Consider the following 26175-nt stretch of genomic DNA (forward strand, 5'->3'; position numbering starts at 1 on the left):
GTAGTTTAAAAAGTATTTGGAATGTGAAGTTTTTGCACCGTGTTGGGAAGGTTTTTAGAAGCAGTTCAGCGAGGCCAACCGATCAACACCCACAAATTTAAATTCAGAAGCTAAACCTGATCGAGCTAAACTTACGTTAAAAACACTTCGAAATGGTTTTCTTCAATACGTATTTTCTCGCATCCTTTTTGTGCGTGTGTGTGGTGTTTTTTTTTTCCTTTTCTTTAAGATGTTTTAATGTTTATGTTTGCAGGACCTTACAAAAAACGTTTTCACATCAGGCAGAGGCAAGCATCTTCTCTCATAAACGTGTTAATGGACAAACGCTAATTATTTCATTAACAGGCAAGATGTGGGCTTACACGATAGAAAACTATAAAGATATTTCATCAAGCATTATTTCTTATTCATTTCTCCTCCAAGAGCCGTCTCCTTCTTCTTCTTTTTTTTTTTTTGCAATTTGAATGTGTGATTGTGTGTGTGTGTGTGTGTGTGTGTGTGTTCATGTGAATTTGACAGATTTAACACAGTCATTGAGCAGTCTTGAGACACAGTGGTCACACTAATGAATCAACACACGCTTGCCTGTCAACAGTGAGGGGTCGTGGTAAAATACACTGCCATACATTTAAGCCAAACTGCTATTTAAAATACAGAAAATACAGCTGCATGTTTTTTAGATAAGGATGAGGGGCAAGTGTGTAATTCCTGGACAATTAACTTGGATATACAATTAAATTCAGGACATTCAAATTTGCCAAGCAATTCAATGGTGGGTTTTAAAAAGCCACTTAAATAATTCTCAAGTTGGGTTTTTTTTTTCCCCCTCCTAAAATAGGGGTCAATTGTATAGTTCAGCCATATATGTTTCAACACACGCAGAACAGTAATGTGTGTGTTGGTGTGTTTTCCGTGCTTGTCCCCGCCGGAGGGACCCCCCAAGTCAAAACTGACAGTGTCTGTGTTTAGCCATGGCATGTAAAGGGATTTGCCGCATGCCCATGTGTGGTGTACGGGTGCGTTTGGCAAGTGCATCGGAGGTGCCGCTAAGTGCGTATCGTTGGAGATTGGCAGCTCTGGCGAGGGAGCTGAGTCTCACCAACCCTGCAGGAGCGATCAGTGACATTCCCGTGGCGTGTGTGTTTTTTGCGCGTTATGTATTTTAGTTGAGCAGCTGTTTCCAGCTCTTCCTACTGCCACATTGTCCATGCCTTGATCCACGACGACGCGGCCAAGCATCAAATATTGTTTTTCACACATACACCTTGCACAGCCCGAGACATGTCAGGCTATGGCGCGGAGAGAGGGAGAGAGGAAGGTAGAGTGAGAGACTTTCTTCTGTCGGGCAACAGAGAAGGAGGAAGGGAAGAACACGAAGGAATAAAAAAAGAGAGAGAGAGAGAGAGAACATGAACAGCGGCATCTGTGCTGGCTGTAGGAAAAAAATAGCATTTGGCAAGAGTTAAGTGTTTTTAAACCAACCCCCCTCACAGATGAGCTTAAGAAGACAAAAGTTGTTTAATTCGGTTCCATTGCAGAGGCAGTAAAAGGATAAAGAGAGTGAGGCGCAATTTTTACTTTGTTCCAGTCATTTGGAAGAGAATTGACATCTGCAAACTAAAGCAGAACCGCCCACACTGCCAGCCTGCCACATCCAGTGCATATAAATACATATATACAGACACTCACACATTTACGCGCACACACACATACACACACTTGCACACCTACAGGCTATGTGCACTCTCAGTGTCACACATATAGGCACAGGACTGGCAAAAAAAAAAAAATCACATGAGAGGAGGGCATGAACATTTACAGTAACCAGGAATTCTGTTTGTACTCATGAATAAATGCATGTTGATGAGAAAAGTTTTGCAACCTGTGATACCCAGGGAGGAGAGGAAGACGCTGGTGTGAGTGAGGACCCGTGCTTGACACAGACCCTGTCTTGTCCCTTTTAAAAAAAATAAAAAATGTTCTTGATCCGTCTGTGTTGGACTTTGGAGATCGCCAACAAGGCGCGTGGATTATAAGCCGGGACGGGAGGTTGATTTGAAGGAAACGTAAGCCATGTTAAGTTGCCCTCGGGATAAGGGCTGTCTGTCTGACTCCATATAAATAATGTCACAGGCCCTAATGTACCAGGTCTTTGAAGCAGCCACGGCTCCCCGCTAATTCCCTTTGATTGGGAAATGACCTTCATTGTTGGACGCAGCAAGATGACATCTCCCTGGCAGCTTTCTTGACAGAGCAAAGGGATCCGACAACCCCTCGCCACCCGCCCTCCCCATCACCAACTCCACCCCCCCCACTCCCTTTTGCCTCCCCACCTCTCTCCATCTCCCTCCCGTATTCTTGTTCTGTTTGTTGTTGTTTGCGCGACATCTTTTCGCGAAAGAAAGAGTGCGGCTGTTTTAAGTAGGCGCTGGATTAGATAAATGGGATGTGACAGGTGTGACCGCTGCCTTCAAGACGCCCGCTTTCCTCTTCGCACTCGCTCTTTCTATCTCTCTGTCAACTCGCTCCCTCTCATTTCCTCTAATAACATCGCTTCCCTCTCTTTCTTGTTCTTTTTTTTCACTCGGGGGGGGGGGGGGGGGGGGGGGGGGGGTTGCACTTTCTTTCCTTCTTTCTCTATTTTGACTTACACGCTTATACTCATTTTTGCTCTCTTTCTCTCTCCATCTCGTTACATTTGCATGCCGTGCCGGTGCTGGTGCAACTCATAATCACAAATCCACTCATTTCAAGTCTCAAATTCCCTTAATGTGAAGAACAGGAGAGGGTGAACGAAGGAAGGAAGGAAGGAAGAAAGAAAGAGAAAAGAAAGACACACAGAGAGGCACAACAGCCACTTGGTCAGGTGGCTGAGGAGAAGAGTAAAGTCTTTTAGGGGCTTTGAGATCACAAGATGCTTTCCGAGCACAGATCAGCACGGCGGAGCCCTCAGACACACTTTTAGCAGTCTCGACAGCGGCTGGCTGAAGCCTCGTCTCCACGTCGGATATATACAACAGCTCCAGCCTTATCAGTGCTGTCACAATCTGTCCCTCTGTTACAATGCATGTGCAAGAATGCCAAGGAGAGAATTAGTGAATTATTGAGTGCGCTGACTTATTCAGAGTGTGGAAACGCGCCGAGCCGGAGAGAGAGAGAGTCAGCGAAGTGTCAAAAATGCCAAGTGATAATGGTCGGCTGTACCTCTCTCGCAGTGTTTGGCCACTGACAATGAAGAGCTTTATCAATACTGAAAACCTCTGCCTGGCTTTATCTTTTCTAATAGATTACAGAGGAATTACATGAGACTTTGTTTTGAGGAGGTTGTTTTTTTTCTTCTTCTTCTTCTTCTTCTTTTTTTTCTTTCTTTCTTTCTCTACTTATAGAAAAATTAAGAATAGTATCTGTAGCGATCTGTGCCTGAATGACCTCATTGTGGACTGTGATCTCAGTCTTAAGTTCCACTTCCACCAGCAGCCTGCGAGTTAATAATTAGAAAACCATCTCCGCCTTAATGCTCCATAATGTCATTAATATAGCTATAATGCACTGTCGTCTCTCTGCCCCCCCCCCCGGTGTCTCACACTTGCACGCCCACACTTAGACAAACAGAGTTACTGTACATGTGTGCCGCCTTCCCAGGTGGCATGCCCCATACTGTGGTGAGATTAGCCAAAGATTAACCCCGCGGACCGTTGACCCTCCTGTCTGCAAAGAGCTGAGCTGACAGACTGCTCGGGCCGATTGACTGACTGACTCATTTCATTCTGTAATTAAACGACACGGCGGCGAGCGCCTCGCCGCAACCTGAGCGAGAGTTCAAGCGGGAGCGGTCCGCACGTGCCGGTACGGGTCTGCCGTTTAGAGCATTCCATACGGGACGTGCGCTCGTTACCGCACGCCTTTGTGACAAAGAGATCATGTTTGCGCGTTTCCCTCCAGCAGGTAACGGCGTTCTCCCTCTCAGTGTCACTGTTAATTGGGCTGAGCCAGTATTAAGTCCACAATGACGGCTGAAGAAACAAACACAGGTTTTATTTGGTTGAGGATTAAGACGCTAAAAGTTACTCACCTTTCAGCGGGTGTCATGGAGTCCGTCGTTACATTTCTGGTTTTCTTAATTCTTTTAACGGCAAAGAATCACTACAAGGATTTTTTTTATTCTTTGGGGGGTAATTTCTGTCTCGGGTTTAATTTTACAACGCTAAATAGACAGCTAAAGTAAAACATGAGGTGACACAGTCAGTAAGATGAAGAGCCTGGTGTCAAATTACAAAAACTAGATGAGAGAAGTGGACATGTGGGCCACGGTATTAAATAAATAGGAGTTTCCTTCAGCTTTGAATGATGAAAACCACTTGAGTTTTACATACCATGCAGTTTCTGGCCAAAACTCTACACCTGTTCATACAGTAAATCCATGTGAAGTCACAATAATCAAATGGAACCTAAAGACTGTGATGAGTGAAGAATGACTTTATTCACCACAAAAAATGACTTAAATGTGAGCATGTCAGCAAATCTTACATTTTTCCAATAAATTATCTTTTTTTTTTTAAACTCTAAAGGTCATTAAACTGAACATGTTACAGCCTGTAAACTTTAGACACCAGACAGCAGGATAATTATTCGTTATGACAGCTTGGCAGGGAGCTTTACAGAGCTGTATACGTTATATTTTTTTTGCTGTCATGCTGATTGTTGTTTTGTCTGTCATGAATTTATTTTTCTTTTTTTTCCCCCTTTTAGTCTTTTTGCAAGTTTATGGAAATGACTTGACATAGCTCCAGAGCTTTGTGTTCTGAAAAGGGCTGATTTTTTTTTTTTTTGGTGATTTCTATGTGTTTGATGGAGTTGCCTCCTCAGCATTAATTGTCATGAATCTTAAGACAAAAGTAAAAGCCGCTCTGAAACTTGGGCCTGGGATGTGGCACTGTAGCGTTGGACGTCACTCAAAGGGAGCCATCGAAGGCTTTGTAATGAAGAGTTAGCGTGACACTTAAGAGTGTGCGGAGTCTTTTACTGTTGTTTCATGTGCGCGTTCTGTCAAGTACCTCCAAGTCAGTCAAATGCAGATTCCAGAGGATGCGAGAGAGAAAGAAGAAGAGAAAGTATGCCCTAACTTGAGATAACTGGCCGGGGATGAAAGTTGTTGCATTGGACTGTAAGAAGGAGAGATGGGGAGAATAAAGCGACGAGAGTAAAGAACGAAGGATTTAAATAATGAGTGGGGCTTTTGCCAGAATTTTCTTATTCTCCTCTAAATATTCTTTTGCAGTTTGTTTATCAATGCTTTCCTGTTGAGGTGATTTTTTTTTGTTTTTCAAAACTCATCTATTTCCCCTCTCTTTCTACCTCTTTTATCCCTTTTCCAGGAGCTGGACGGCACTAAGGGGAGCTCACTGAGCCCTTACCCTCAGCACAATGCTACCTCACCAGGCAAAGAGGAAGGCGGAGGAGGGGGGCGGCCCTGCAGCGACGGGGGCTCGACCACGGGCGCCCTGGGCACCCCCGAGAGGCGCAAGGGCAGCCTGGCAGACGTCGTGGACACACTGAAGCAGCGCAAGATGGAGGAGCTGATCAAAAACGAGCCAGAAGGTCAGTGATGAAAGGGGACTCTTGTGCAGCCAGATGTGTGATCTGCAACTCTCTCCCCGTCTCCCTGGCCCCGTGCCGCTTTTCTTATTCCACTCTGCTGTCCTTTCACCACTCTTCTGTCCTCCTGCCTGTTTTTTTTCTGTCCCTCTGCTGTGATCCCACACACATTTGAATTTAGGCAAGCGTGTTTTTTTTTTTCTCTCTCCAGTATTACAGACAGACAGCATCAGCTGCTTGGGCCTGTTGTACACAACGCATTACATATTTATCACAACCTGACAAACGAGACGTGCGCGTTTGCATGTGGCGTGTATTCGAGTGCGCGTGCAGGCGGAGATGATAATTGAGTTTATGAACAATCACAATTAAACGCCATATATCTGAATATACTCACTGAGAAATAACGCCCCTTCCCATCCCGTTCCAAGACATTCTGGATAATGCACCGTGGAGCCCGCAGACGAAGAACTCACACAGTGTTGAGGAAACCAGACCAGACTGTTGCCCACGGCCCACATAGCTTAGCCCGATTAGCCCCCACATTTCATTCTCAAATTCAGCCTTGGGCTAGCAGTTGGAGTCAGGAGAAGAGATAAAATTAGCCCTTGGCTACTGTTAATTTCCACTGGGCAGATAAATGGGGGCTTAAGTCGCTATGAAATGCATGTAATAGTGATAATGTGACACGGATATCACCAACAGGTGTCCATCTCCTTTGGGAAGATGGGATAGTATAAATAACACTCGCTTTATCGGTGGGAATAGCTTTTGTCTGCTTCTCAGTGATGTAGATATCGGTTTGAAAAAAAAAAAAAAAAAAAAGTTCAACACTGCTTGGGATCTAGTGATTTGCTCCAGGACAGCTGAGCACAGACTGTATGTGGTATTTCTTTAAAAAAAAAGCTCAAGAGAGCCAAAGTACAAACTGTGATCCTCAATAAACCCGAAGAATATATTGAAAACACGTTTTCATGATTAAGAAACTCCTTTATTCTCTTATTCTTAGCCTAATTGTTATGTATTTCTTAAACACTGTGTCTTAAACTGAACATTTTCTGCTACATCAACAGCTTTCCTGCTAACTTTCACCATTGGTGCCAGCTCTCACTGCTGCCAAAACCTTCACTTTCACAGTAAAACAAGACCCGAGCCAACCGACCGAAGGTTAGACTTACCCTTAAGGGGACCTGATCCAACTTCGGTCTCAGGTCAAGTCTCAGTTTTTCACAACCAAGCGGGCCTGTGAAAATCTTCTAAAGCAGCCGCTTTATCAAAACGCCTCGAAACACGTCAACACGGTAACTGTTGCTTCTAAGTGTTCGGCTGCTGCGCACAAAGCCTCGTATTCAAACATAGCTGAACATGCAGCCCAAACGACGCCGTGCCCAGAAAGGTGAAAGAACAGCCCAGCAGTGCAAGGCACTGTGAGTTTGCTTTTAACTATAAGTGTGTTGTCTGCGTTTGTGTTCCCCCCCCTCCCCAGTACATCAACAGTCTTTCATTTCAAGCTGCGATGTGCTAACCTTATTTTCCAGGCTTTTCTGTGAGGTTTTCAAAGCGGCCGAGGCTGCCGGTCAGCTCTCACCGTCTGCTTGTTTTTATTCCAGTCGATAGAGAGGCCTGTTGTGGCACATTTTTACCAAAAAAAGAAAGGGGAAAAAAAAAAAAACGGGACTGTCGAACTGAGCTGTAATTGAGGTGTGTTTTGGGTTGTTCGCTGCTTCACTGGACCTCATGAACTGGATGCACAGGAAAAAAAAAAAAAAGCAACAATAATGGATCTTTATGAGTCAGCTAGTGCAGAGTGAGCGAGTGAGAGAGAGACAGAGAGCGAGAGAGAGAGACTACTGAAGGTGAAGGAAAGTGAAGTGAAGGAGAGAAAGAGTGGTGTCTTCGCAGACCCCATTAGTACAGTGCCACAGTGGTGCAGCATCCAAACCAACCCGGAGCATTATCTGCCCTACGTTTAAATGAAACGCGTGAACAAAGGGCCCCAGCGCCTCCAGACCCAGCACAGACACACACGCACGTACGCACACACACACACACACACACACACACACACACACACACACACACACACACACACACACACACACACACACACAGACACACACACACACACACACAAAACCCAGGCCAAGCCAAAGAGAAAGGAAGAAAGAAAAGAGTATAGGAAGAAAAGGGAAGCTGAGAAAAGATGAAGAGAGGCAGAGGGAAATGGAGAGGAGGGGGAGAGAAACGATGAGGGGGCAGTATTGAACGCGAGATAGAAATCCCTTTTCTGTGCCCGGCTAGCTATTGTTTGGCTGTGTGGCTCACAAAGGCCATTAGCAGCAAACAGCAGGTTGGGATGAAAATTTAATGAAGGCTTTAATCATTATGAAAGGCCTGGAATATTACGGCTCTCTCTGTCTCCCTCTCTCTCTTACACACACAAGCTTGCGCGCTGCTTCCAGCTGGATCAATGATACACACACACACACACACACACACACACACAGCCGTACACACACACATTGTGGAGGAACATTAACACCAGGAGGGATGTGAACAAGGGGCCAAAGACACGAAATGGGTCAGAAAACGATAAACATCTCGAAAGAGAAAGAGGGGGCGACTTCTGGAAGGCAGGCCGTGAGCGAGGCGTCACACACGCATTGGCGGTCACACACACTGAGTACGCCCTAAGTTTGAAAGATTTAGTTTTGCCTCTGTGGCTACTGTTGTTCTACTTAGACTAGATGAATGGAGAGTGGTATATACTGGGTCAGTGTTTGTATGTGTGTGCTGTTAAAGCCTCTGGGAGCAAGTATGCCTGTGTGTGTGTGAGGTGTGTGTGTGTATTTGCATATGTATTTGTGACAGACTGTGTGCGCATGTGTTAGAAGTAGAATTGCATTTGGTGTAAGGTGTATGTGGGTGTGTGTGTGTGTGTGTGTGTGTGTGTGTGTGTATGTGTGTATGTGTGTGTGTGTGTGTGTGTGTGTGTGTGTGTGTGTGTGTGTGTGTGTGTGTGTGTGTGTGTGTGTGTGTGTGTGTGTGTGTGTGTGTGTGTGTGTGTGTGTGTTGGCCTCTAATAAATGACTAGCCTTGCTGTCCCCCATGGCCTGGTCCAACCGTGCTCCAGCGCTCTCCTGCTCTCTCCATTCATCTCCTGTCTCACTCCACCGGCCACCTGCTACCCGGGAGATACACACTCACTCTCAGACAAACACCGGTGCATATATATATGTGAACCCCCCCACACACACACACACACACACACACACACACACGCGCGCAGCATTAGTTACTGTCTTTAATAAATTCTTCAGGAGCGACGGGGAGGAGATAAGAATGCCATGACACCGCCGGCGTGCCTTGTTTCCGGCGTGTGCAGGGGTTGAGGCAAGAGGCCGCCGGGCGAACGGCTCGTGCTGGAGTGCGTGTGTGTGTCATTAGGTGGGAATAATGAGAGCAGAGTGCAGGGCGTCGCGGGAGGCGCGGGGTCGAGAGGAGAGCCGGCGCTGAAACCCAGGAGAGACGGCAAACACACACACACACACACACACCTGCACAGCCAAACAGACGCTTGTGCATGCGCACACACACACCTGGGCAGTTCCCTTGGAGGAGCCATTTAACCCCTTGTGACCTCTAAGCCTCAGAGCAAGGCCCAGTGATAATCTGTTAGCACAGCTGTGGGAAGAGGCCTGAGGAATGATGGATGGATGGATGGATGGATGGATGGATGGATGGATGGATGGATGGATAGATAGCTAGCTAGATAAATAGATAGATGGCTAGAGCGACCAATAAAGAAGAAAAATGAAAGGCATTAAAAAGAGGCGAAACATCACTAAATGGGGCACAGATGTTCCTCTTGTCCCCTGGAGTGGTGCCTCCCCTGCCCTGGACTTTCACCAGACACTCAGCCTCATTCCTCCTCTTCTCCCTCCGTCTCCTCTCCTCTCTTCGTCTCGCTACATGGCAGCTTTGACTGTAAGTGGCTCGCACATTAAGTGCCAGCTGAGCTCCATCGCTGGACCCTTCTGTTGACCCTCTGCTACCCAGTTCCAGCTACCCGTCACCGGGGCTCTGCGGCCGCTGGGACATTTGATGTTTTCTTCTTTTTAGTTTAGCCTCAGCTGTAACCAGGGATAAACAAAGGGTTCTTGCCTACCGTCGTGTTCGAATGCGCCTGCGGTTCATGTTTTTAACCGGATAAACCCAGGCGAATGTTAATGCGCTGTCTTCCATGCGCGTTTGACAGTGGCTTTAAAGTTTTCAGATGTTGCAAATCTCTTTGTGCAACGAGGCAAAGACGAACGATAAACCAGTCAAATTGAAAACCTTCACATCAGAACCACTCACACCGGCAGCGATGTGGATTCGCAACAAATGTTCAGTCAGAGGTTTGAATAGATTTGCACCAGCCCTCCTCCTCCGACAGGGTGTTCTGCCGCCTCGTGCAGGAGCCGAGGGTTTAGCACAGCAGAACGTGGCATAACACCAGATGTCTGCGGGACAGTTGGAGACCCTTCTGGGGATGCTGGTGCCACATCTGAGGAGGCAGAAACACAATTGTTTCAACAGGTCCGCCATTGTTGTGGTGACAGGGTGTCAGTTCCGCGCAGCTTCATCGATTGTTGCATGAATTTGCAGCTCAGAATAATCAGCAATGTTTTTAAAGGAATGACACTTCTTTTTTTCTACATTCTGCTTACTTGCTACAAAAAAAAAAAATACATAATGTAAATTCTTTAAAGCTTTTTATGAATCCAAATGTGACTTTTCACGATCTGAGTACCAACTTTGCGTTGAATATAAACACCAGACACATTTGTTTATTGATCCAGCATCTGTTATATCTTAATTGAGCTAATTCAGTTGCTTGCACGCTGAATCAAAAGTCCATAAGAAAATGTCCACAAAATGATTGCTATTGCAGAGAGTGACACCACAAGCAATAACTCTGCACTGAGCTTGATTGTGAGTCCTTGGTTCACAATGATGGGGTCAACAAATGTCAGTGTTCTTGTTTCACAGCGCTGAGGTGCCGCTTCGGGGTCAGACCTCTTGACACTATACTTTATGGCCTTGATTTGGACACACGTGCAGGGCAACAAGGGACACACACGCGCACGTACGATCACAAGACTGCGAGCAAGTTTATGGCCAATGGCCAGCAACCTTAAGGTCAGTCAAAATGGTGTTTTACGGCCGATTGTGGCCGCCGCTCCGAGTCGCCGGTTTCCATACGGAAAACGCCAACTCGGTGACAGATGTGACACAACACACACTCGCGGACACATGCTCACGCATGCACACACAGCACTTCATCTATTTTCAAGGCATGGAGGGAACCCAGGGCTTGCTTTTAGAGAGCACTGAGGCATTTTATAGGACAGCACTTAGGCGAGGCCATTGTGCCACACAAGTACACAGTGGCCGGAGCTCCCTCACGCCTCCGTACACTCCAATGGGTGACAATGGAAAGGGCGGATACATTCTGCCAAGAAGAAGAGAGAGAATGAAAGGGAAGGGGGGGGGAGAAAAAGAGCCGGGAGAAGTGGAGGGATCGAGGCGAGTCTCTAGTTCATCCGTCCATCAGTCCACACAACCCCCTCCTTCTCGTCACTTTGCTTAATCCTTCTTCTCCTCAGCTATCTGGGGGGTTATGCCTAACACACACACACACACACACACACACACACACACACACACACACACACACACACACACACACACACACACACGCAGATGCACACACACTATACCCGTCAACAATGGCTCATGCAATCTTTGCAAGTCATCACATGAACCTCTGATTTCCAAGCACCGACGCCTGAGGGAAACACACACATTTTCAAAGAAGCATGTGCACTCACACACACACATGCGCGTGCACACGGCGGCAGCAGGTTCGCATCCCTAGCGTGGGAGCGGGCGAACGCCTTTATGTCATTTCCACCCTCTGTCGGTAATTAGTTAGTTGTATAAATTAACATGAAGTGCAGCAGGACTCTCACAGCTATTGTTTGTCGCAATTATTCTCCTCACATTGGGGGAAAAAAAGAAGGCAAGTGAAATAAAAAGAGGGGGAAGGTTTTTGTGCCGTTGTTTTTTTTGTTTTTGTTTTTTTTTAAACGCGAGAGAGAAAGTTGAATGGAAGCAAGAAAAAGCAAGGTTTGTCCTCGCGTTGGCCAATTAAAGAGCTCTAAATACATGGTCAGCCTTCGCTAAAGCGAAGCTGACACCATGCATATGAGACCAACTCTACCTTGAACCTTTTTTCTGAGCAGATCTGTACTCCGAGTGTTGTTTTTCTATCCTTCGCCACTGATTGTGTGACCTAGCAGATGAGGAAAAAGCCTTCAGTATTTGCTTTGAAAGATCTGAAAGTTTTTGGAAAAAGACTTTTTTACCTTTTACTGAGATAAAACTTACTTTAAGGTGGGCAAAGAGCTTTTTATTTACCATTCTTTCCAGTTATCCGGGTGTCATTGTGTCAGTTAACTTCACAGTGTTTGTTGTCAACAGGATTTGGGGGGGGTAGGAGAAAAATCATCATGGACATGGCTCACAATTCAAATCAAGTCAATTCGCTTTTTTTTTCCCCACTCTCTTTTTGTAGCATGAGAAACAGGCAACGTCATGGGGTGAACCTGAGTCTCATTGTGGGGTTGTGCCATTGTTGGCTTGATGAAAGGCACATTCAAGTCACTTTTCTTATTGAATTGTTTTGCGTCTGCTTTTCAACGTTGCTTTCTCTGTCCAGCCTTGCGCGAGACAATCGGAGGGGATGAAACTCCTTTTCTACCATTCTTCCCATTCCAGATGAGCGATATTAAGGAGATGAATGGCGTGCGTGTGTGTGTGCGTGTCTGTGTGCATGCGTGTGTGTGTGTGTGTGTGTGTGTGTGTGTGTGTGTGTGTGTGTGTGTGTGTGTGTGTGTGTGTGTGTGTGTGTGTGTGTGTGTGTGTGTGTGTGTGTGTGTGTGTGTGTGTGTGTGTTTAGGGAAAATCAGTGCCCCATCTTTTGTCCAATACATGAGCATAAAGGGGCTTAGACAGAAGAGAGAGGGTCCTGTGGTTTTCCTGAAGGTGTGTGTGTGTGTGTGTGTGTGTGTGTGTGTGTGTGTGTGTGTGTGTGTGTGTGTGTGTGTGTGTGTGTGTGTGTGTGTGTGTGTGTGTGTGTGTGTGTGTGCGCGCGCGCCCCCCCGGCACGGCATTAAGTTAAGGACAAAGGCTGAAGGTTCATGAATCAGCCGGAGCTTCCATAGCTGAGCTGTCGTGACCTACTCACCGTCCTGCAGTACAGTGTCCAATACGTGCACGCCATGTCTCTGTGCACGAGTCAAGACTTCTGGAGGTTATACTACGTTTTCTTCTATGAACACGATTGCAGCTCTCGGTGTGTTCTTGCGCATTTGTGAGAGTCAGGCATTCCCAAATAAAGACCTCCTGTCACCGCCTCACAGATATTAGACAGGCCCCAGTGTTTTGGCACCCACCCATTCACTTTCATTAAGCATCATGTCCCATGACCAAATCAGTGGAATCCATGATTTATCTATTCAGCTTTCCTCATAAACTCCCTTCATTTGCACACCCGCTCATTGTTTTTCCTCCTTTTCTGCTATTTTTTCCCCCTCTTTCTCTGTCTTTTCTCCCATTCCCATGGAGAGTCACAGGAATGTTTTTATGCTGTGAAATGGCCGCAAGATTAATGAGTTTTGAGCAGAGTGCGCCAACTTTCATTTGTCCCCCGATTTCTTTTAATCGGAAAGGATATGAAATGCAGTGAAATTAAAAAAAAAAAAATTTAAAAAAAAACTTTGAAGCACTCAAACAAGCCGAGAAGACTGACTGACAGTGTGCTGAGTTCAACCGGGTTTCAAAAGGCCAAACGGTGGCACCCGAGAAGTGTTTTCACTCCGCGAGAGGAATCGTGAAGTTATCTTCCATTAAGTAGTTTACTGACACACCAGCAGTTACTTAGTGAGTAGGTGGATCTCACATTTTGGAATGGGATGCTTGATTTCTCATCTTGACACCGTGCCATGACAAAATATAAAAAGGTATCACTTTGCTGCAAGGTTTCCAGACATTTCCATTAACATGCAAATTTGTGTGTGTGTGTGTGTGTGTGTGTGTGTGTGTGTGTGTGTGTGTGTGTGTGTGTGTGTGTGTGTGTGTGTGTGTGTGTGTGTGTGTGTGTGTGTGTGTGTGTGTGTAGGCAATTTGGAGTTTACTTTGAATAATGCGTAAATTTGGTGGAAGTTGTTCACGAGTTGTAACTTGTAATCCCACATATGTTTTTATTGTGTACGAGCTCGTACATTTCCACGGATGTCCCTGTGAAGAAAATCCGTTAGTTGGTGTTTATTAGAGGGAATCAAGTTGTTTTGGAAGTAGTTGTTCATTTCCTAAAGTAAAACTTATACTCTGTAACACATAGACGTTAATGAAGATTTCACATTTGTGCATATTCAGTCGACCTTCTCTGCTCCTACTTAAAGTAATTATCTATTTTTGCAGACTGTGATCAGTAACATTAGTTTCCATGCATTTATTGGGATTTAAGAGAATATATATCAAAAATATAATATTTACTGCTCACTGCTCATAGAAAAATGTTTTTACTTTAAAGTGACACTTTCTGAATTTGTAAATCAGGAGCAAATCAAACTGATAAGGCATAAAACTTTGATATGAGGCATGCCATGGCAAGCTGATCGTACTCAAATTTCTTGGCATCCCCACATAAAATCGAGATTAACTTTCCCCCCTTTATGATGCATATATGCAGTTCTAGTAAAGCATGTGAATGCATCAATTTGTGTTGGTTTGTGTGACCTATATACAGGTCCTGCACTGCAGGTGCACGTCTACACTTCCATGGCACCTTCATGGCGGCACGTAAGCTTCCTGTAGGCTATAATGTACTTTAAATAGACTGTAAGTAAGCTGTGTGATAGAGCTTATTAGCAGTGGCTGTTTTTTCACTGCACTTAACTGTGTATACCGTCTTCATGTACTGTATATATATATATATATATATACATATTCATATATGGGGAAATCTGTATCTGTCTTAAACGCCACATATTGCATGTTAATATATGTGTAAAAGCCACGACACTCCAGTTTTCCTACATAATCCATGTAGGCTTGTCCACAAAGTAGCACAATCTGCTTAGTGCAATTTTACATCTCAGCTCAGTGCACATGTGAAAGCACCAGAAGCTGTAGTCTCCTCTCGCCCATGTCAGCAGCGTCCAGGGCAGGATTTAAGGCCTGACATGGGTGTAAAGGGGCTTTAACAGCCTCGTTTGGAGGCGTGGGACCGGTGTATGCATGTATGTGTGTGTTTGTGTGCTGCTGCACAGCTCCTGCTCGATTGCCTGCGACACGCAGGAATGAAAGCACAGCTCGCCACTCTGCACACGATGACAAACATACCATGCCGTCTGACCTGACCGAGGAGTCACGGCTTCCCATGATGCATCACGCATTTCAGACTGGACCCGTGCCAATGCGCCACGTAATTTCCGCCCACTATTCTGCTCCGACCGATTCTGCTCCGTCTTACGCGACCGACATCAAGGTGGTACACGCACAGTGCACGGTTCAGCACTGAAGTCCCAGCGAGAGCAACAAGTCAGCCGGCATTTCAGGGCTGTCATCGGACAATGAAGTGATTCCTACGTTAACCACACGGCGTGCCTTTCTGCTGGTAGTACATGTGTTCAGTCAGCCAGGCAGCCAGTCACTCATCCAGTCCATCAGCCTCTCAGTGTGTCAGTCTTTGAAGCCACAGGGTCTTTATTAATTAACCCCTGGCCGGCTGGTCAGAGGGCGGATCCCACTGATGAAGTGGTGGTGTCTGTGTTGTCAGCCTCAGGGGGTCACGACCTGAGCCCACAGCGTGACCCCCGCCATATTTGAGCCAGATGTTGGGAGACAAGCATCTCCAGCGCTCCTCTCTCTTCACTCCACCCCCCCCCCCCTCCCGCCCCGGCTGCATTCTTTTCCTTTGCGGCTGCTTGGCAAGCTGAGCGGTCATCACTAGCCACTTATGCCGAAGCTACGATGCTCTTCTGGAAAGATCGCCAGCATACCCATCGCAACCCCACCCTTCCTTTTTTTCCAGCCATCTCCCCATCCCTCTCTCTCTTTCTCTCTTTCCCTGTGGGATCACTCCATCCCTCCATTCACCCCCCCCCCTGTCCCTTCCCTCCTTTTTACCCCTCCCTACTGGTTTGGCCCACTGCCCCCTTCCGCTTCGCTCAAGGGAAAGACTGCTGGTGTGTGTGTGTTGCCTGGCAGCGTGCCCACTCTCATCGTCTTCTTCCCATCCTCTCTTTTTAATTTTTTTGTGGGGTACCTCACTCCCCCTCCTCTCATATCTTTCTTACCCGCTCCCCACTACTTGCTTTCCATTGCTATATTTTTCTTCTTTGCCACCTTATCACCATCATCCTTCTCCTACCTCCCTTTGTCCCCATCACTCTCTCCACCTGCTTCTAATCACTCCCCCTCCATCTCTTTCACATCCTGCCTCCATTCATACTTTGCTCTGTATCTCTCTGCTCCCCCCCCCCTCCCTCCCTCCCTCCCTCCATCCCTCCATCCCTCCCTCCCTCATCTCTTCCTCGGCTGGGCTCAGGAGCAGTGAACAGGTGTTGTCTCCTTTTGATTTGGGTGCGTTCGGATTAATGCTGTCAGCTCAGCTGTTAAAACAACTGCCACCGCCAGATGCCAGTCAGTTCGGGGCTGGAGTTGTCACCTACGCACAAACTCACACAAAACAACACACACGTTCAGACGTGCACGCACACACAGGGGATGAAGTGCACGCGTACGCGCGCGCGAACACTTGGCCCACCTCTTGGCTCATTGTAATACTGACAAAGCAAATCAGCTGTTGTATGCCAGTCCTGTCTCTAACCCAGGTGTGTGTTTCTGTAGCCTTTCCAAAACATCACCGTCACTGAGTATAAAAGTCGGTAACGATATGACACAATACCACATACACTATTGTTGCGCTGTAGCCAATGCTCATATATTTTAATAATTCAGGAGCATTATGGATTTCTAAATCAAAGTCAGTCTACTCATTATGGAGGCTTCTAATCAGCTCACTGATATAGTTATGATGACGTTATCCTCACTACGATTTAAACCTACATTATACTCAAGGACGCTGCAGTTAGAAAAACCCCACGTCTCACTTTATGGACAACAAATTGTTGATGCCGTTATAATTGTAAAGCTATGCTCATATTTTCCAGATTACATTATTTGTACTTGGAGGCATAACGGCATGAAACCCTAAATATGATAACTTTGCAAGCTGTGCATTGATTTGCAACATGATTTGATCAAAGGTTTGATGGGATAAGTGCCAGCTCAACCCAATGAAAAGGGAAATCAGTTAAATCCGCCTTCTCTCCTTATTCTCAACCCCACCAGCATCATGTGTTTGTATCTTAGCTTATCCAATCCATGGTTTCAGACCCTTTAAAGCTGTTGTTTCTAAAGAGCAGTTAGATCCGCAGGACATCACCTTGTTAAATGTACCTCTCTCTCTCCCTGGGAGTGGTCGGGCCGGCAAATCAGAAACTGTAAGAGGTTTACAACTTTTCTTGGAGATAACCTGAGGGGACTGAAGAGTTGGGAACCAGCATTTTTCACTGTTTCGTACAAAATGAATGCTTGATTAGCTCATCTACAGTGTTGCAGCTCAGTGAATAGAACCTCCTCTCCAGAAGGAAACAGTGTTTCTAATATTATTCCCAAAAGAAAAAGAGTTGACATTAAAAAAAAAAAAAAGAAAACAACCTCAAACGGCCTTCAGTTTTCTTTTATTCATGAAGCCAGATGAATTAACTAGTAACTTTTTTTTTCCAAAAGTCTGAGGCCATTTGAAGGAAACAACTTTGACATGTTTTAAAACCTGTTTCCAATTTTGTATTTATTGGATACAACATCATAACACGTTTTCCTTAATTGACAATAACAGATTTGAGTGTGTATTCAGTGAGTAAACTTTCATCAAAGCGGGTTTATATTCACTCAGGCTGTGGCTGTGTTTCTACTAAACTCTCCATTCCTAAGGCAACACATTCGTTTTACCTCTCCACCTTTACCCCCTCTGCTTTGCTCCTTTTCCCATTCACGCTCACTTGTTCCTCTCCATCCTCCAAATCCTCCATCCTGCAACGTCTGTCGTGCCAGCGCATACAGAAGTTTATACACACACTCACACACACCTGTCAGGAGTTTTATAGTCATCCCCGCCACTGCTTCTTAAAACTTTCACCTCATACATCTAAGATCTGTCTGTCTGTGTGTGTGTGTGTGTGTGTGTGTGTGTGTGTGTGTGTTTAATGTCTGCATGCGTCATCATTTTTTTGGCACTGCCCCTCCCCTCCTCCTCCTACGCTCGCTCACAGCCCTTTTCTGCCTGGCAGTGGCTTAAATTTAGAATGTGGATCCTTGTTGTTGAAATTTGTGAGTAAAATGATGATTAACTATGAATATCAACGATCAGTGATGTATAAGTGGTGGTGTGACGGTGCTATTTGAGGCTCCTTCAGATGTTGCTAGAGTTTCCAGCCTTCGTCTGTATGTGTTTTGCTTGTGTGTGTGTGTGCGTGCGTGCGTGCGTGCGTGTGTGTGTGTGCATAGTACCTCAACCATTTTCATGCACACATAGACACACACATTGACAAACTATCGAGGGAAGCTACAATCAACCATCCATCTTTTCATGCTGGCAATTTTTTATCATCTATCTGCATGTCCCCCTTTCATGGTGTACTCTCTCTCTCTCTCTCTCTCTCTCTCTCTCTCTCGCTCTCTGTCGCTCTCTCGCTCTCTAACACCCTTTTTTCCTTCCCACTTTCTATTTGAACTCATGTACTCATGTTTGTTTGCAAGCTTCACACTAGACAGTCTTGTGATGGTGGTTCAAGGAATCGACCACGCTAAGACACTGGACACTTGTTTGTGTGGCCGCGTCGGTTTCGTCTGGCACACTCTTACATCCAAAAGTGCATGCACACACACACACACACACACACACACGCACACAGACACACACACCCAGCACACTTTTCTAACATTGAGCTGGCTGTGTATCCCCGCCGCCCTTCCACTGTATCAGTTTACTGTGTGAAAACACAGGCGCACACAGGATCCGATGCCCCTCGCAACTCACTAACCAAATTATATTTTGCCCCAGTTTACTGCGGATCACGCCCTCCTCATCCATTTTTGTTGGTTTGTTGAATTAGGCTAACAAGGTTACTTCCAAGGTTATCATACCCCACCGTAGTCTCCCGTCTCCATCGAGCCAAATGTCGTTAAGACAATTTAGCCCGCTCACAGAGTCATGGGTGTCTTGTCGAAGGCAAGGGAGGATGAGGAGGAGGGGGACACAGGCGGGGATGTTTAGGAAGGGAACGACACACACAAGAAGCAGTGTGTATGAGGCTATGTTATCATATCTGCTGAAGATATGAATGATCAGATTAACGCAGGATTGATTTAATAAAAAAGAAAGAACTGCTGTATGTTCAGGACTGATTCGATAACCATCCTAATCGCTCATTTGTGAGTGTTGTAAATATCAGATACGTCTATTGGAAGGTTTAATCTGTGTTTTGCTAGATATGCCAATCAAATTTAGGGGTTGAGAACATAGTGGATCGGTGTGGACTGCAGATTTGAGCTCCTGATTTGGCACTTTGCAAGTGAGTTAAAGCCTAATTATCGTAAATCTGTGACTAAAGAATAAATGGGCATGCTAAAAGAATTTATGAAAGGAATTAGTCACCGTGCAAGGAAAGAACAATCATCAAAAATCGGTGGATTTTCTCCAAGCAGGTTTTGATTGACACTTTGGTCGGGACAGTTATAAAACCACAAATACTACCACTAGAGCCATGATTAAGTGAAAAATGGAGAGAGAAAAAACCAACAGAGATGTTTGTAAGTTAATGGTCCAAATAGAACTTGTGGCAGTTCAGATGTCCTGACTTTAACTCTCCACAACTGAAAAACGTTTCCCAGCCTCCTTAATATAAAACTTCACACCCCACACCTCCAGCTTATAACATAAGCTTACTCATAATGTTGAGCAAGTTTTTGCCAGGGGTGAGATAATCCTCATGACGTTATGATGACATCCTCTGGGTTATGGTTTTTGACTCTGGAAAACGCCAACACTCTCCCAAGCTGCATGGTTCTCTTAAAGACGACTGAAATGTGTAAAAGTCCCACCACACAGAGACAAAAATTGTGTGTCACTTAGTCAAGTGTGCAAATGCCCTTAGTATCACAGTCCTGTCGATAACCCACAAGCCGGGCCTTAAACGCATGTCATTCCCCTGCGTTCCCTCGCTCTGTCACATGAAAGCAGAAAAATATCAAGAAATAATCTCAGTAAATAAACTGAAATCCAACAAGTTCTCTCCCCAGCTCTGATATTGTCCTCTAATTGGTGTGAGTTCTGCTCTTCCTGTTTGTTCACCACAGATGGCTAAGTGATCTAAACGTGACCTAACCAGCAGCATCACCCGTTATTGACGAGGCAGATCTCATCAAGCAATCAAACTTTCTTTATTTTTTTTCTTCTTCTTCGCCCAAAAAACAAAAAACAAAAAACAAAAAAAGATGCGATCTTGCCAGGAAAACTTGTGAGTAGGAAAAGGATTTACAAGGAGAGACGTGAGCAAATAATTGGAGCACAGTGACTCGTAAGGCTCCAACAGGTCAGGCGCACAAGAACACACACACACACACACACACACACACACACACACACACACACACACACACACACACACACACACACACACACACATGCACACACGCACACACACCCACACACACACACACACACACACACACACACACACATGCTAGTCAGCAGAGCATTCCTGTGCTGTTTGGGATGTTGTTGCCATTGGTCTAATGCTTCTCACATGTCTGTCGCCCTATCTTTTGAGCAGCACACAGGACAATGTGGGCTATTCTTGAGACTTTACAACACACTCTTTCTCAAGCCTATCGACGCACAGATGGAACAAACATTCACACATAGCGAGGGAAGACAAAAAAGAGACAGAGACGGATATCAAGACTCAAACAGACACATAAACAGAGGGAGAAGTGTGTGCTTGTACTTGCGCGTCTGTTGGAGCACTTGTCAACAGCGTTTGCGTTAACTGGAATAGGCGGGTCCCGCCTCCGCCGTCCGGCGAGGCAAAGCCACTCCAAAGCCAAGCCAACTGTCAATCAAGCGCCCATTGCAGGGCCAAAACTATGATAGCATCAGAAATAACAGTCCTTACCCATCAGTCTCACATGCATAGACACAGGCAGGCGTGCGCATACGTACACACACGAGCGCAGAGGAGGTTAAAGTCACAGCTCAGCGCTGTTTGAATAGGCTTCCAACATGCAAAACAGCATTAGTGTGTCAGGAGTGTCTTGCTGTTCTGTCTGTCTCTCTGTCATTGCTTTGACAGGCAGACGAAAAATGTCATGACTCGCAAGGGAAAATGCTGCTGTGTGAGTGTGTTTGTGTGTGTGTGTGTGTGTGTGTGTGTGTGTGTGTGTGTGTGTGTGTGTGTGTGTGTGTGTGTGTGTGTGTGTGTGTGTGTGTGTGTGTGTGTGTGTGTGTGTGTGTGTGTGTGTGTGTGTGTGTAGGCTTTCCATCTTTTTCTAACATAGTTAATGCGTGGGTCCATTCCCCTTCTATACACAGCAGGCCCAATGCACAATGTCTTCTTTTGTTGTCACGTTAAAGTGATGCAATAAAGCTGTGCAGTGACAAGGACGGCCCGGGGGCTGCAGCAGTGACAGAGACATTGAGTGCGTGCATGTGTGCGTGCGTACGCAAGTGTGTGTGTGTGTGTGCGTGCGTGCAGTGGAGACGAGAGCACTGAAGAGGGGTTATTGCCACGAGACAGATTGCAAGTGTCATTTTCCATTACAGCAGCCTGAGCTTCTGTGTACGGCGCGCGCACACACACACACACACACACGCCTTGGCCCACTTTAACAGGATGCTTTTGACAGGAAGAGATGTGCGTGCATTAAAAGAGTGCCGGCCTCCACTTTACAACCTTTTCCTCATCCTGGCTTCAGTACAACCAAGTAGACTTTTTACCTGTTTCCACCTTTAAATTTCCCTCATCTGGTTGGTTGATTGAGAGGATATTGATAGCAATCAGCTGTCTCCACTAAGCTATACAAATCATATTTAGATGTTTGAAAGATTAAATCTATCTAATTTTAGGTTTCAACGTGGTTTAATTTAGATTACATCATGGACCACTGATGACATCAACATGTTGGATCATCTAATTGCTAAAAATCTACAAGGAGCGCTTCTGAGAGCAGCTTTTGCCAGCCTCCATAGGGAGTTCATTTAGTCTTAAATACAGCATGACCTATTGTTGCGTGTGAACTTCTATTATCTATTCAAACGTCTCTCGTGAGGCTCTGTTTGTTAACCGGGCAATTAGCAGGCAGTATTTGGTGGTTATCAGTACTAGGCTTGACACTTGGTCTCTTCAGCCTGTAAAGTATGAGGCAGTAAAATGAAAATGGGATCTGTGTTCGGTCCCCATAGCTTGTCCCTAATAAGGTGCGGTGGCAGTGGCTATCAGGGGCCCGGGCTGAATTAGTCCGCGGCGGATTCAAATGTCGAGATGCTATCAAACACCATTTAATGATAATGGAGGTCACAGAGGCAATTGGGAAAATGGTGGTGTGTGTGTGTGTGTGTGTGTGTGTGTGTGTGTGTGTGTGTGTGTGTGTGTGTGTGTGTGTGTGTGTGTGTGTGTGTGTGTGTGTGTGTGTGTGTGTGTGTGTGTGTGTGTGTGTGTGTGTGTGTGTGTGTGTGTGTGCGCGTGTCTGTCTCTCTGTGTGAAAGGAACGTTTCTCTGTCTCCCGCAAAAACACAGCGTTAAGATAGCATCGCTAATTTCACCAGCTCGGCACAAAAACAACACGCAGAGGAGGGGAGGAAAGGAAAAGAGGGAGAAAAAAAATAAAAAGCAACAACAACAACAGCAACGCACGAGCAAATCGAAACAACAAGGAAAGTTTTCCTGCGACTTTCTCGAATGTCGCTCCAGATTTTGCCCTTCATCGTTCTTTCACAATGTCGCGCCCTCTCCGCTGCTATTTCTGACTGCCAGTGTGTGGATCTGGCTCGCTGAGATTTCATGCCAGTGTAAAAATTGGCTGAGGGTTTGGTTCAAATCAAATTGGACATAAGCACCCACAACACCATCTGTTAGGGAAAGGCAGTGGAGTGAAGGGCAGAACTCTGTATTCAGATAAATGGATTTTCAATTTATTAAATTGTTGACTGACACCCTTGTAAATTTTCACTTTATGTGCTATGTGGGCTATTCTTAGAATATCAGATTTAATGGAAACGCGTAGCTATATGTTCACAAAAACCACTAATATTAGAATGAAACTGACATGAATCCCACTACATCTGTTGTTTTGTGTGAGTTAAATTGAATCTCCTCTTTTTTTTTTCTGTTTGTGGCATTAACACGAGGGATGGATGGGAGGAGGGGTATCCATTTGTCCCATTTTATAAGTAAAACTTAAAATAAATAAAGCAAAAAAAAAAAAAAAAAAAACACCACCACAGTTAGACTTCAGGTGTTTTGGCAAGTGATACCGTGTGTGACTGTTTGCAGTTTTCTGTATAACAGGTGTGTCGCTCCAAAATGTGTTTAGAGGCACGGCTGTGATTGTCACAGTACTTTGAGGGGGGGAGAGGGAAGGGGACCATATGTCCCTTGTCGCTTCACCCAAAAAAAACCTAACTTACTTTACAAGGTGAATAACAGACTCATAACTCTCTGAAGCTGATGTCATGTTGCTCAGTGTGTGAGCCCGTGCCAGAAACTTTCAATTTGTGTGCGCTTGCTGGAGTCCCCCCCCCACCCCCCACCCAAGCTTGCCTGTAGTGGTCCGGGCGTTTATTAATAACGAAAGTTGGAGCAGCTTCTGAATGAAAAAGTCACCACGGATTGCTGAGACCAATCAGGGAACGAGCGTCCCGCACTCCCGCGATTTCTCCGTCTCTGTCTTTTTCCTCGCCGCGATCCTCTGCTTCAGTGGGAGACAGGGAGCACTGGGAGGGGGTTAGAAAGTGAGAAGGAGGAGGAAGAGGAGGAGGAGAAGAGGGATTTTAGTGTTTACACAGAGGCCCGGCCACCGCCGCAACTGTTGCCAAGCGCCGTTCTCCCCAACAACAAGCCAGTAATTGGTACTTTTAGCAGCTAACCTTGCGGAGGTGGTGGTGCGAGGTGGGCTTGGACAAAAAGCTTTTTGATACATCTCCTTCTCTATCTCTTTCTCCTCTCTCAAGCCTCTTTTCTTTCTTTTCTTTTTTTTTTCTTTTTTTTTTTTAAAAAGAGACTGCCCATAATCTTGGCACGGCCCTCCTCGCTTTGGAACGATTGGACTGTCTTTAGAAGGAATCGATGAAAATGTGTCCAGACACATGGCCCAGCTCAACCAGACATGAATTGATCATCAAAATATCAACATCATCATTTCGTAATGGAGCGTGCTGGCGCTGTCAGTGCGAAGGGGAATAACCAGACTGCGAAGCAAAAGCTGCAGTATCAAGAGGGTGTAAATAAGTGAGGAGTCGTAGTCCAAATTCTGCTTCTTTTTTTTTTTCGAGGTTTCTTTCAACATCCCCACAATGCAGAAGATCTGGTCTTTCAGCCGATTTCTCGCACGACCAACAAATTTTGCTCCGTTCACAATATTCAAACATCAGCGCCGCTCTGTTTTCTTTTTCTTGCCTCTATTTTCTCAGAACAAAACACTACTGTATGGGCTGGGATCAAAAGATGACAAAAAATGTTAGATTTTCTTGGTTTGGTGTTGAAGTGGTTAGATTGAAGCAAGACATATCCAGTTCAAGTCCGGTGTTGACAAATATATGTGGAGATTTCATTTTCTCCTTGTCCACCTCCCTAAATGTATTTCTGGATAGTTCCTTCTGCAGTCCTAAAACTTGCATTAGAGCAGAGGTGTCAAACACATTTTAGTTCAGGTGTGACATACAGTCCAAGTTCCTCTTGAGTGGGCCAGGCCATAGACATTACCTTGTCTATATTTTTGCTAAACAAAACACTTTCTACCAAAAATGACCCAACATAATGTCAATTTAAATGAAACGTTCCGGTGCAAAGTACAGTCAAATCCTGAAATCTTTTCCCTTAGTTGATGCCTTATGCGTGTTTCCAGTTTGTTAGCTTTCACCAGTGGCACTGATTTCTCAGCTCTAGTCTCAGTGTTGTGTTGTATCAGTTACCCTTAAGGAATTTGTTTAAAAAAATAAAATAAAATCCTTTGAAATGTTTGCAATTTGTTTGGTGTTTTTGGCCGGCTGGATTGGAGCCTCATGGGGGCTGGTTTTTGGCCCGCTGGCCTTATGTTTGACACCCCTGCATTGGCGAAAATTGGTGAAATACGTAATTGTGTGATTGTCTTATCGCTCTTCCCTGACAGACTGTCCCTCACCCATAGCAAGGTGAGACTGGCTCCTTGTGGTGAACCGCTATTGACTTATATTATGAGTTTAAATGCTGTAAAAAAAAAAAAAAATACAGAAAAAGCATTTGTGAAACCAGCAAACCAAAACAGCCTGCATGAAGGCTTGAACTCATTCATTCATCCACATGCTCACACTAGTGTAGTCTTATGACCCGGTTGCCAGTCTCAGTGTCCTCCTTTATAATTTCACTTCTGATGATGTGAGTGAATACAGCTGGTCACCTGGGGAGGGAAGTGGGACGTGCCGCGCCGAAAAGACACACTGTAAGTATTCATTACCAGAACGAGACTTGCTGATTTAAGTGAAATATGAGGACAGGCAATTTGTGGCACAGCTTGAGGCTATGACTTTGCTTTTTTTTTTTTTTTTTCCTTTTTTAAATATATATATAAAAAAGTGTAAGTCTGTGTGCAGGTGTGTTGTCTCCTCAAAATGGCATCAATTTGTTACCCTTACAGTATGACCCAGATTATGTAGTAGAAGCTTCACTGGACTATAGCTGTGCGATACACATATACAGTAGTCATTTAAAGAGATTTTCTAAGTTGTATTTGTCAAAAACTATATTGATGAATTCATCAGATCTTTTTCGGCCTGTTTGATTTTGACTTTAACTCGGTTAAGTAAACCTTGTTAAAGCGTTGACACCACTACTGCATCTTGATCTGATTATGGACTAATCTTAAAATCGCATGTAAACATGCTCTTTCTGCCTCTGTCCGCCTTCAGACTTTATTTTTATTTTTCTTTTTTTTTCACAACAAAAAGTCAACGTACATTTCGGTTCCTCGCCCTCTCTCGCTGTTACTCCTTCCTTCCATCTCAATACTGCAGTGTTCATGGTGGCAGCCTTAGACAAACTCCACCAGTGCTTGTATAATTGCTTATTCAATGTTGACCCCGGCTCAGTTTTGAGAGGAGGAGAATGAAGAAGGAAAAGGGAGAGAGAGACTTGGGTGGATTGGGGTGTG

General features: G+C 45.2%; 1 protein-coding gene across 1 annotated transcript in view; it reads left to right on the forward strand.

Annotated features, from left to right (window-relative positions):
• sox5 (SRY-box transcription factor 5) overlaps window positions 1–26175 on the forward strand; it is a 98067-nt gene that overhangs the window by 15850 nt on the left and 56042 nt on the right. The window contains 1 exon segment of the mRNA XM_080518170.1: window positions 5376–5598. Coding sequence (XP_080374296.1) covers window positions 5376–5598 — 223 coding nt within the window.

Source organism: Blennius ocellaris (genome assembly GCF_963422515.1).
Source record: "Blennius ocellaris genome assembly, chromosome: 22".
Classification (NCBI taxonomy): domain Eukaryota; kingdom Metazoa; phylum Chordata; class Actinopteri; order Blenniiformes; family Blenniidae; genus Blennius; species Blennius ocellaris.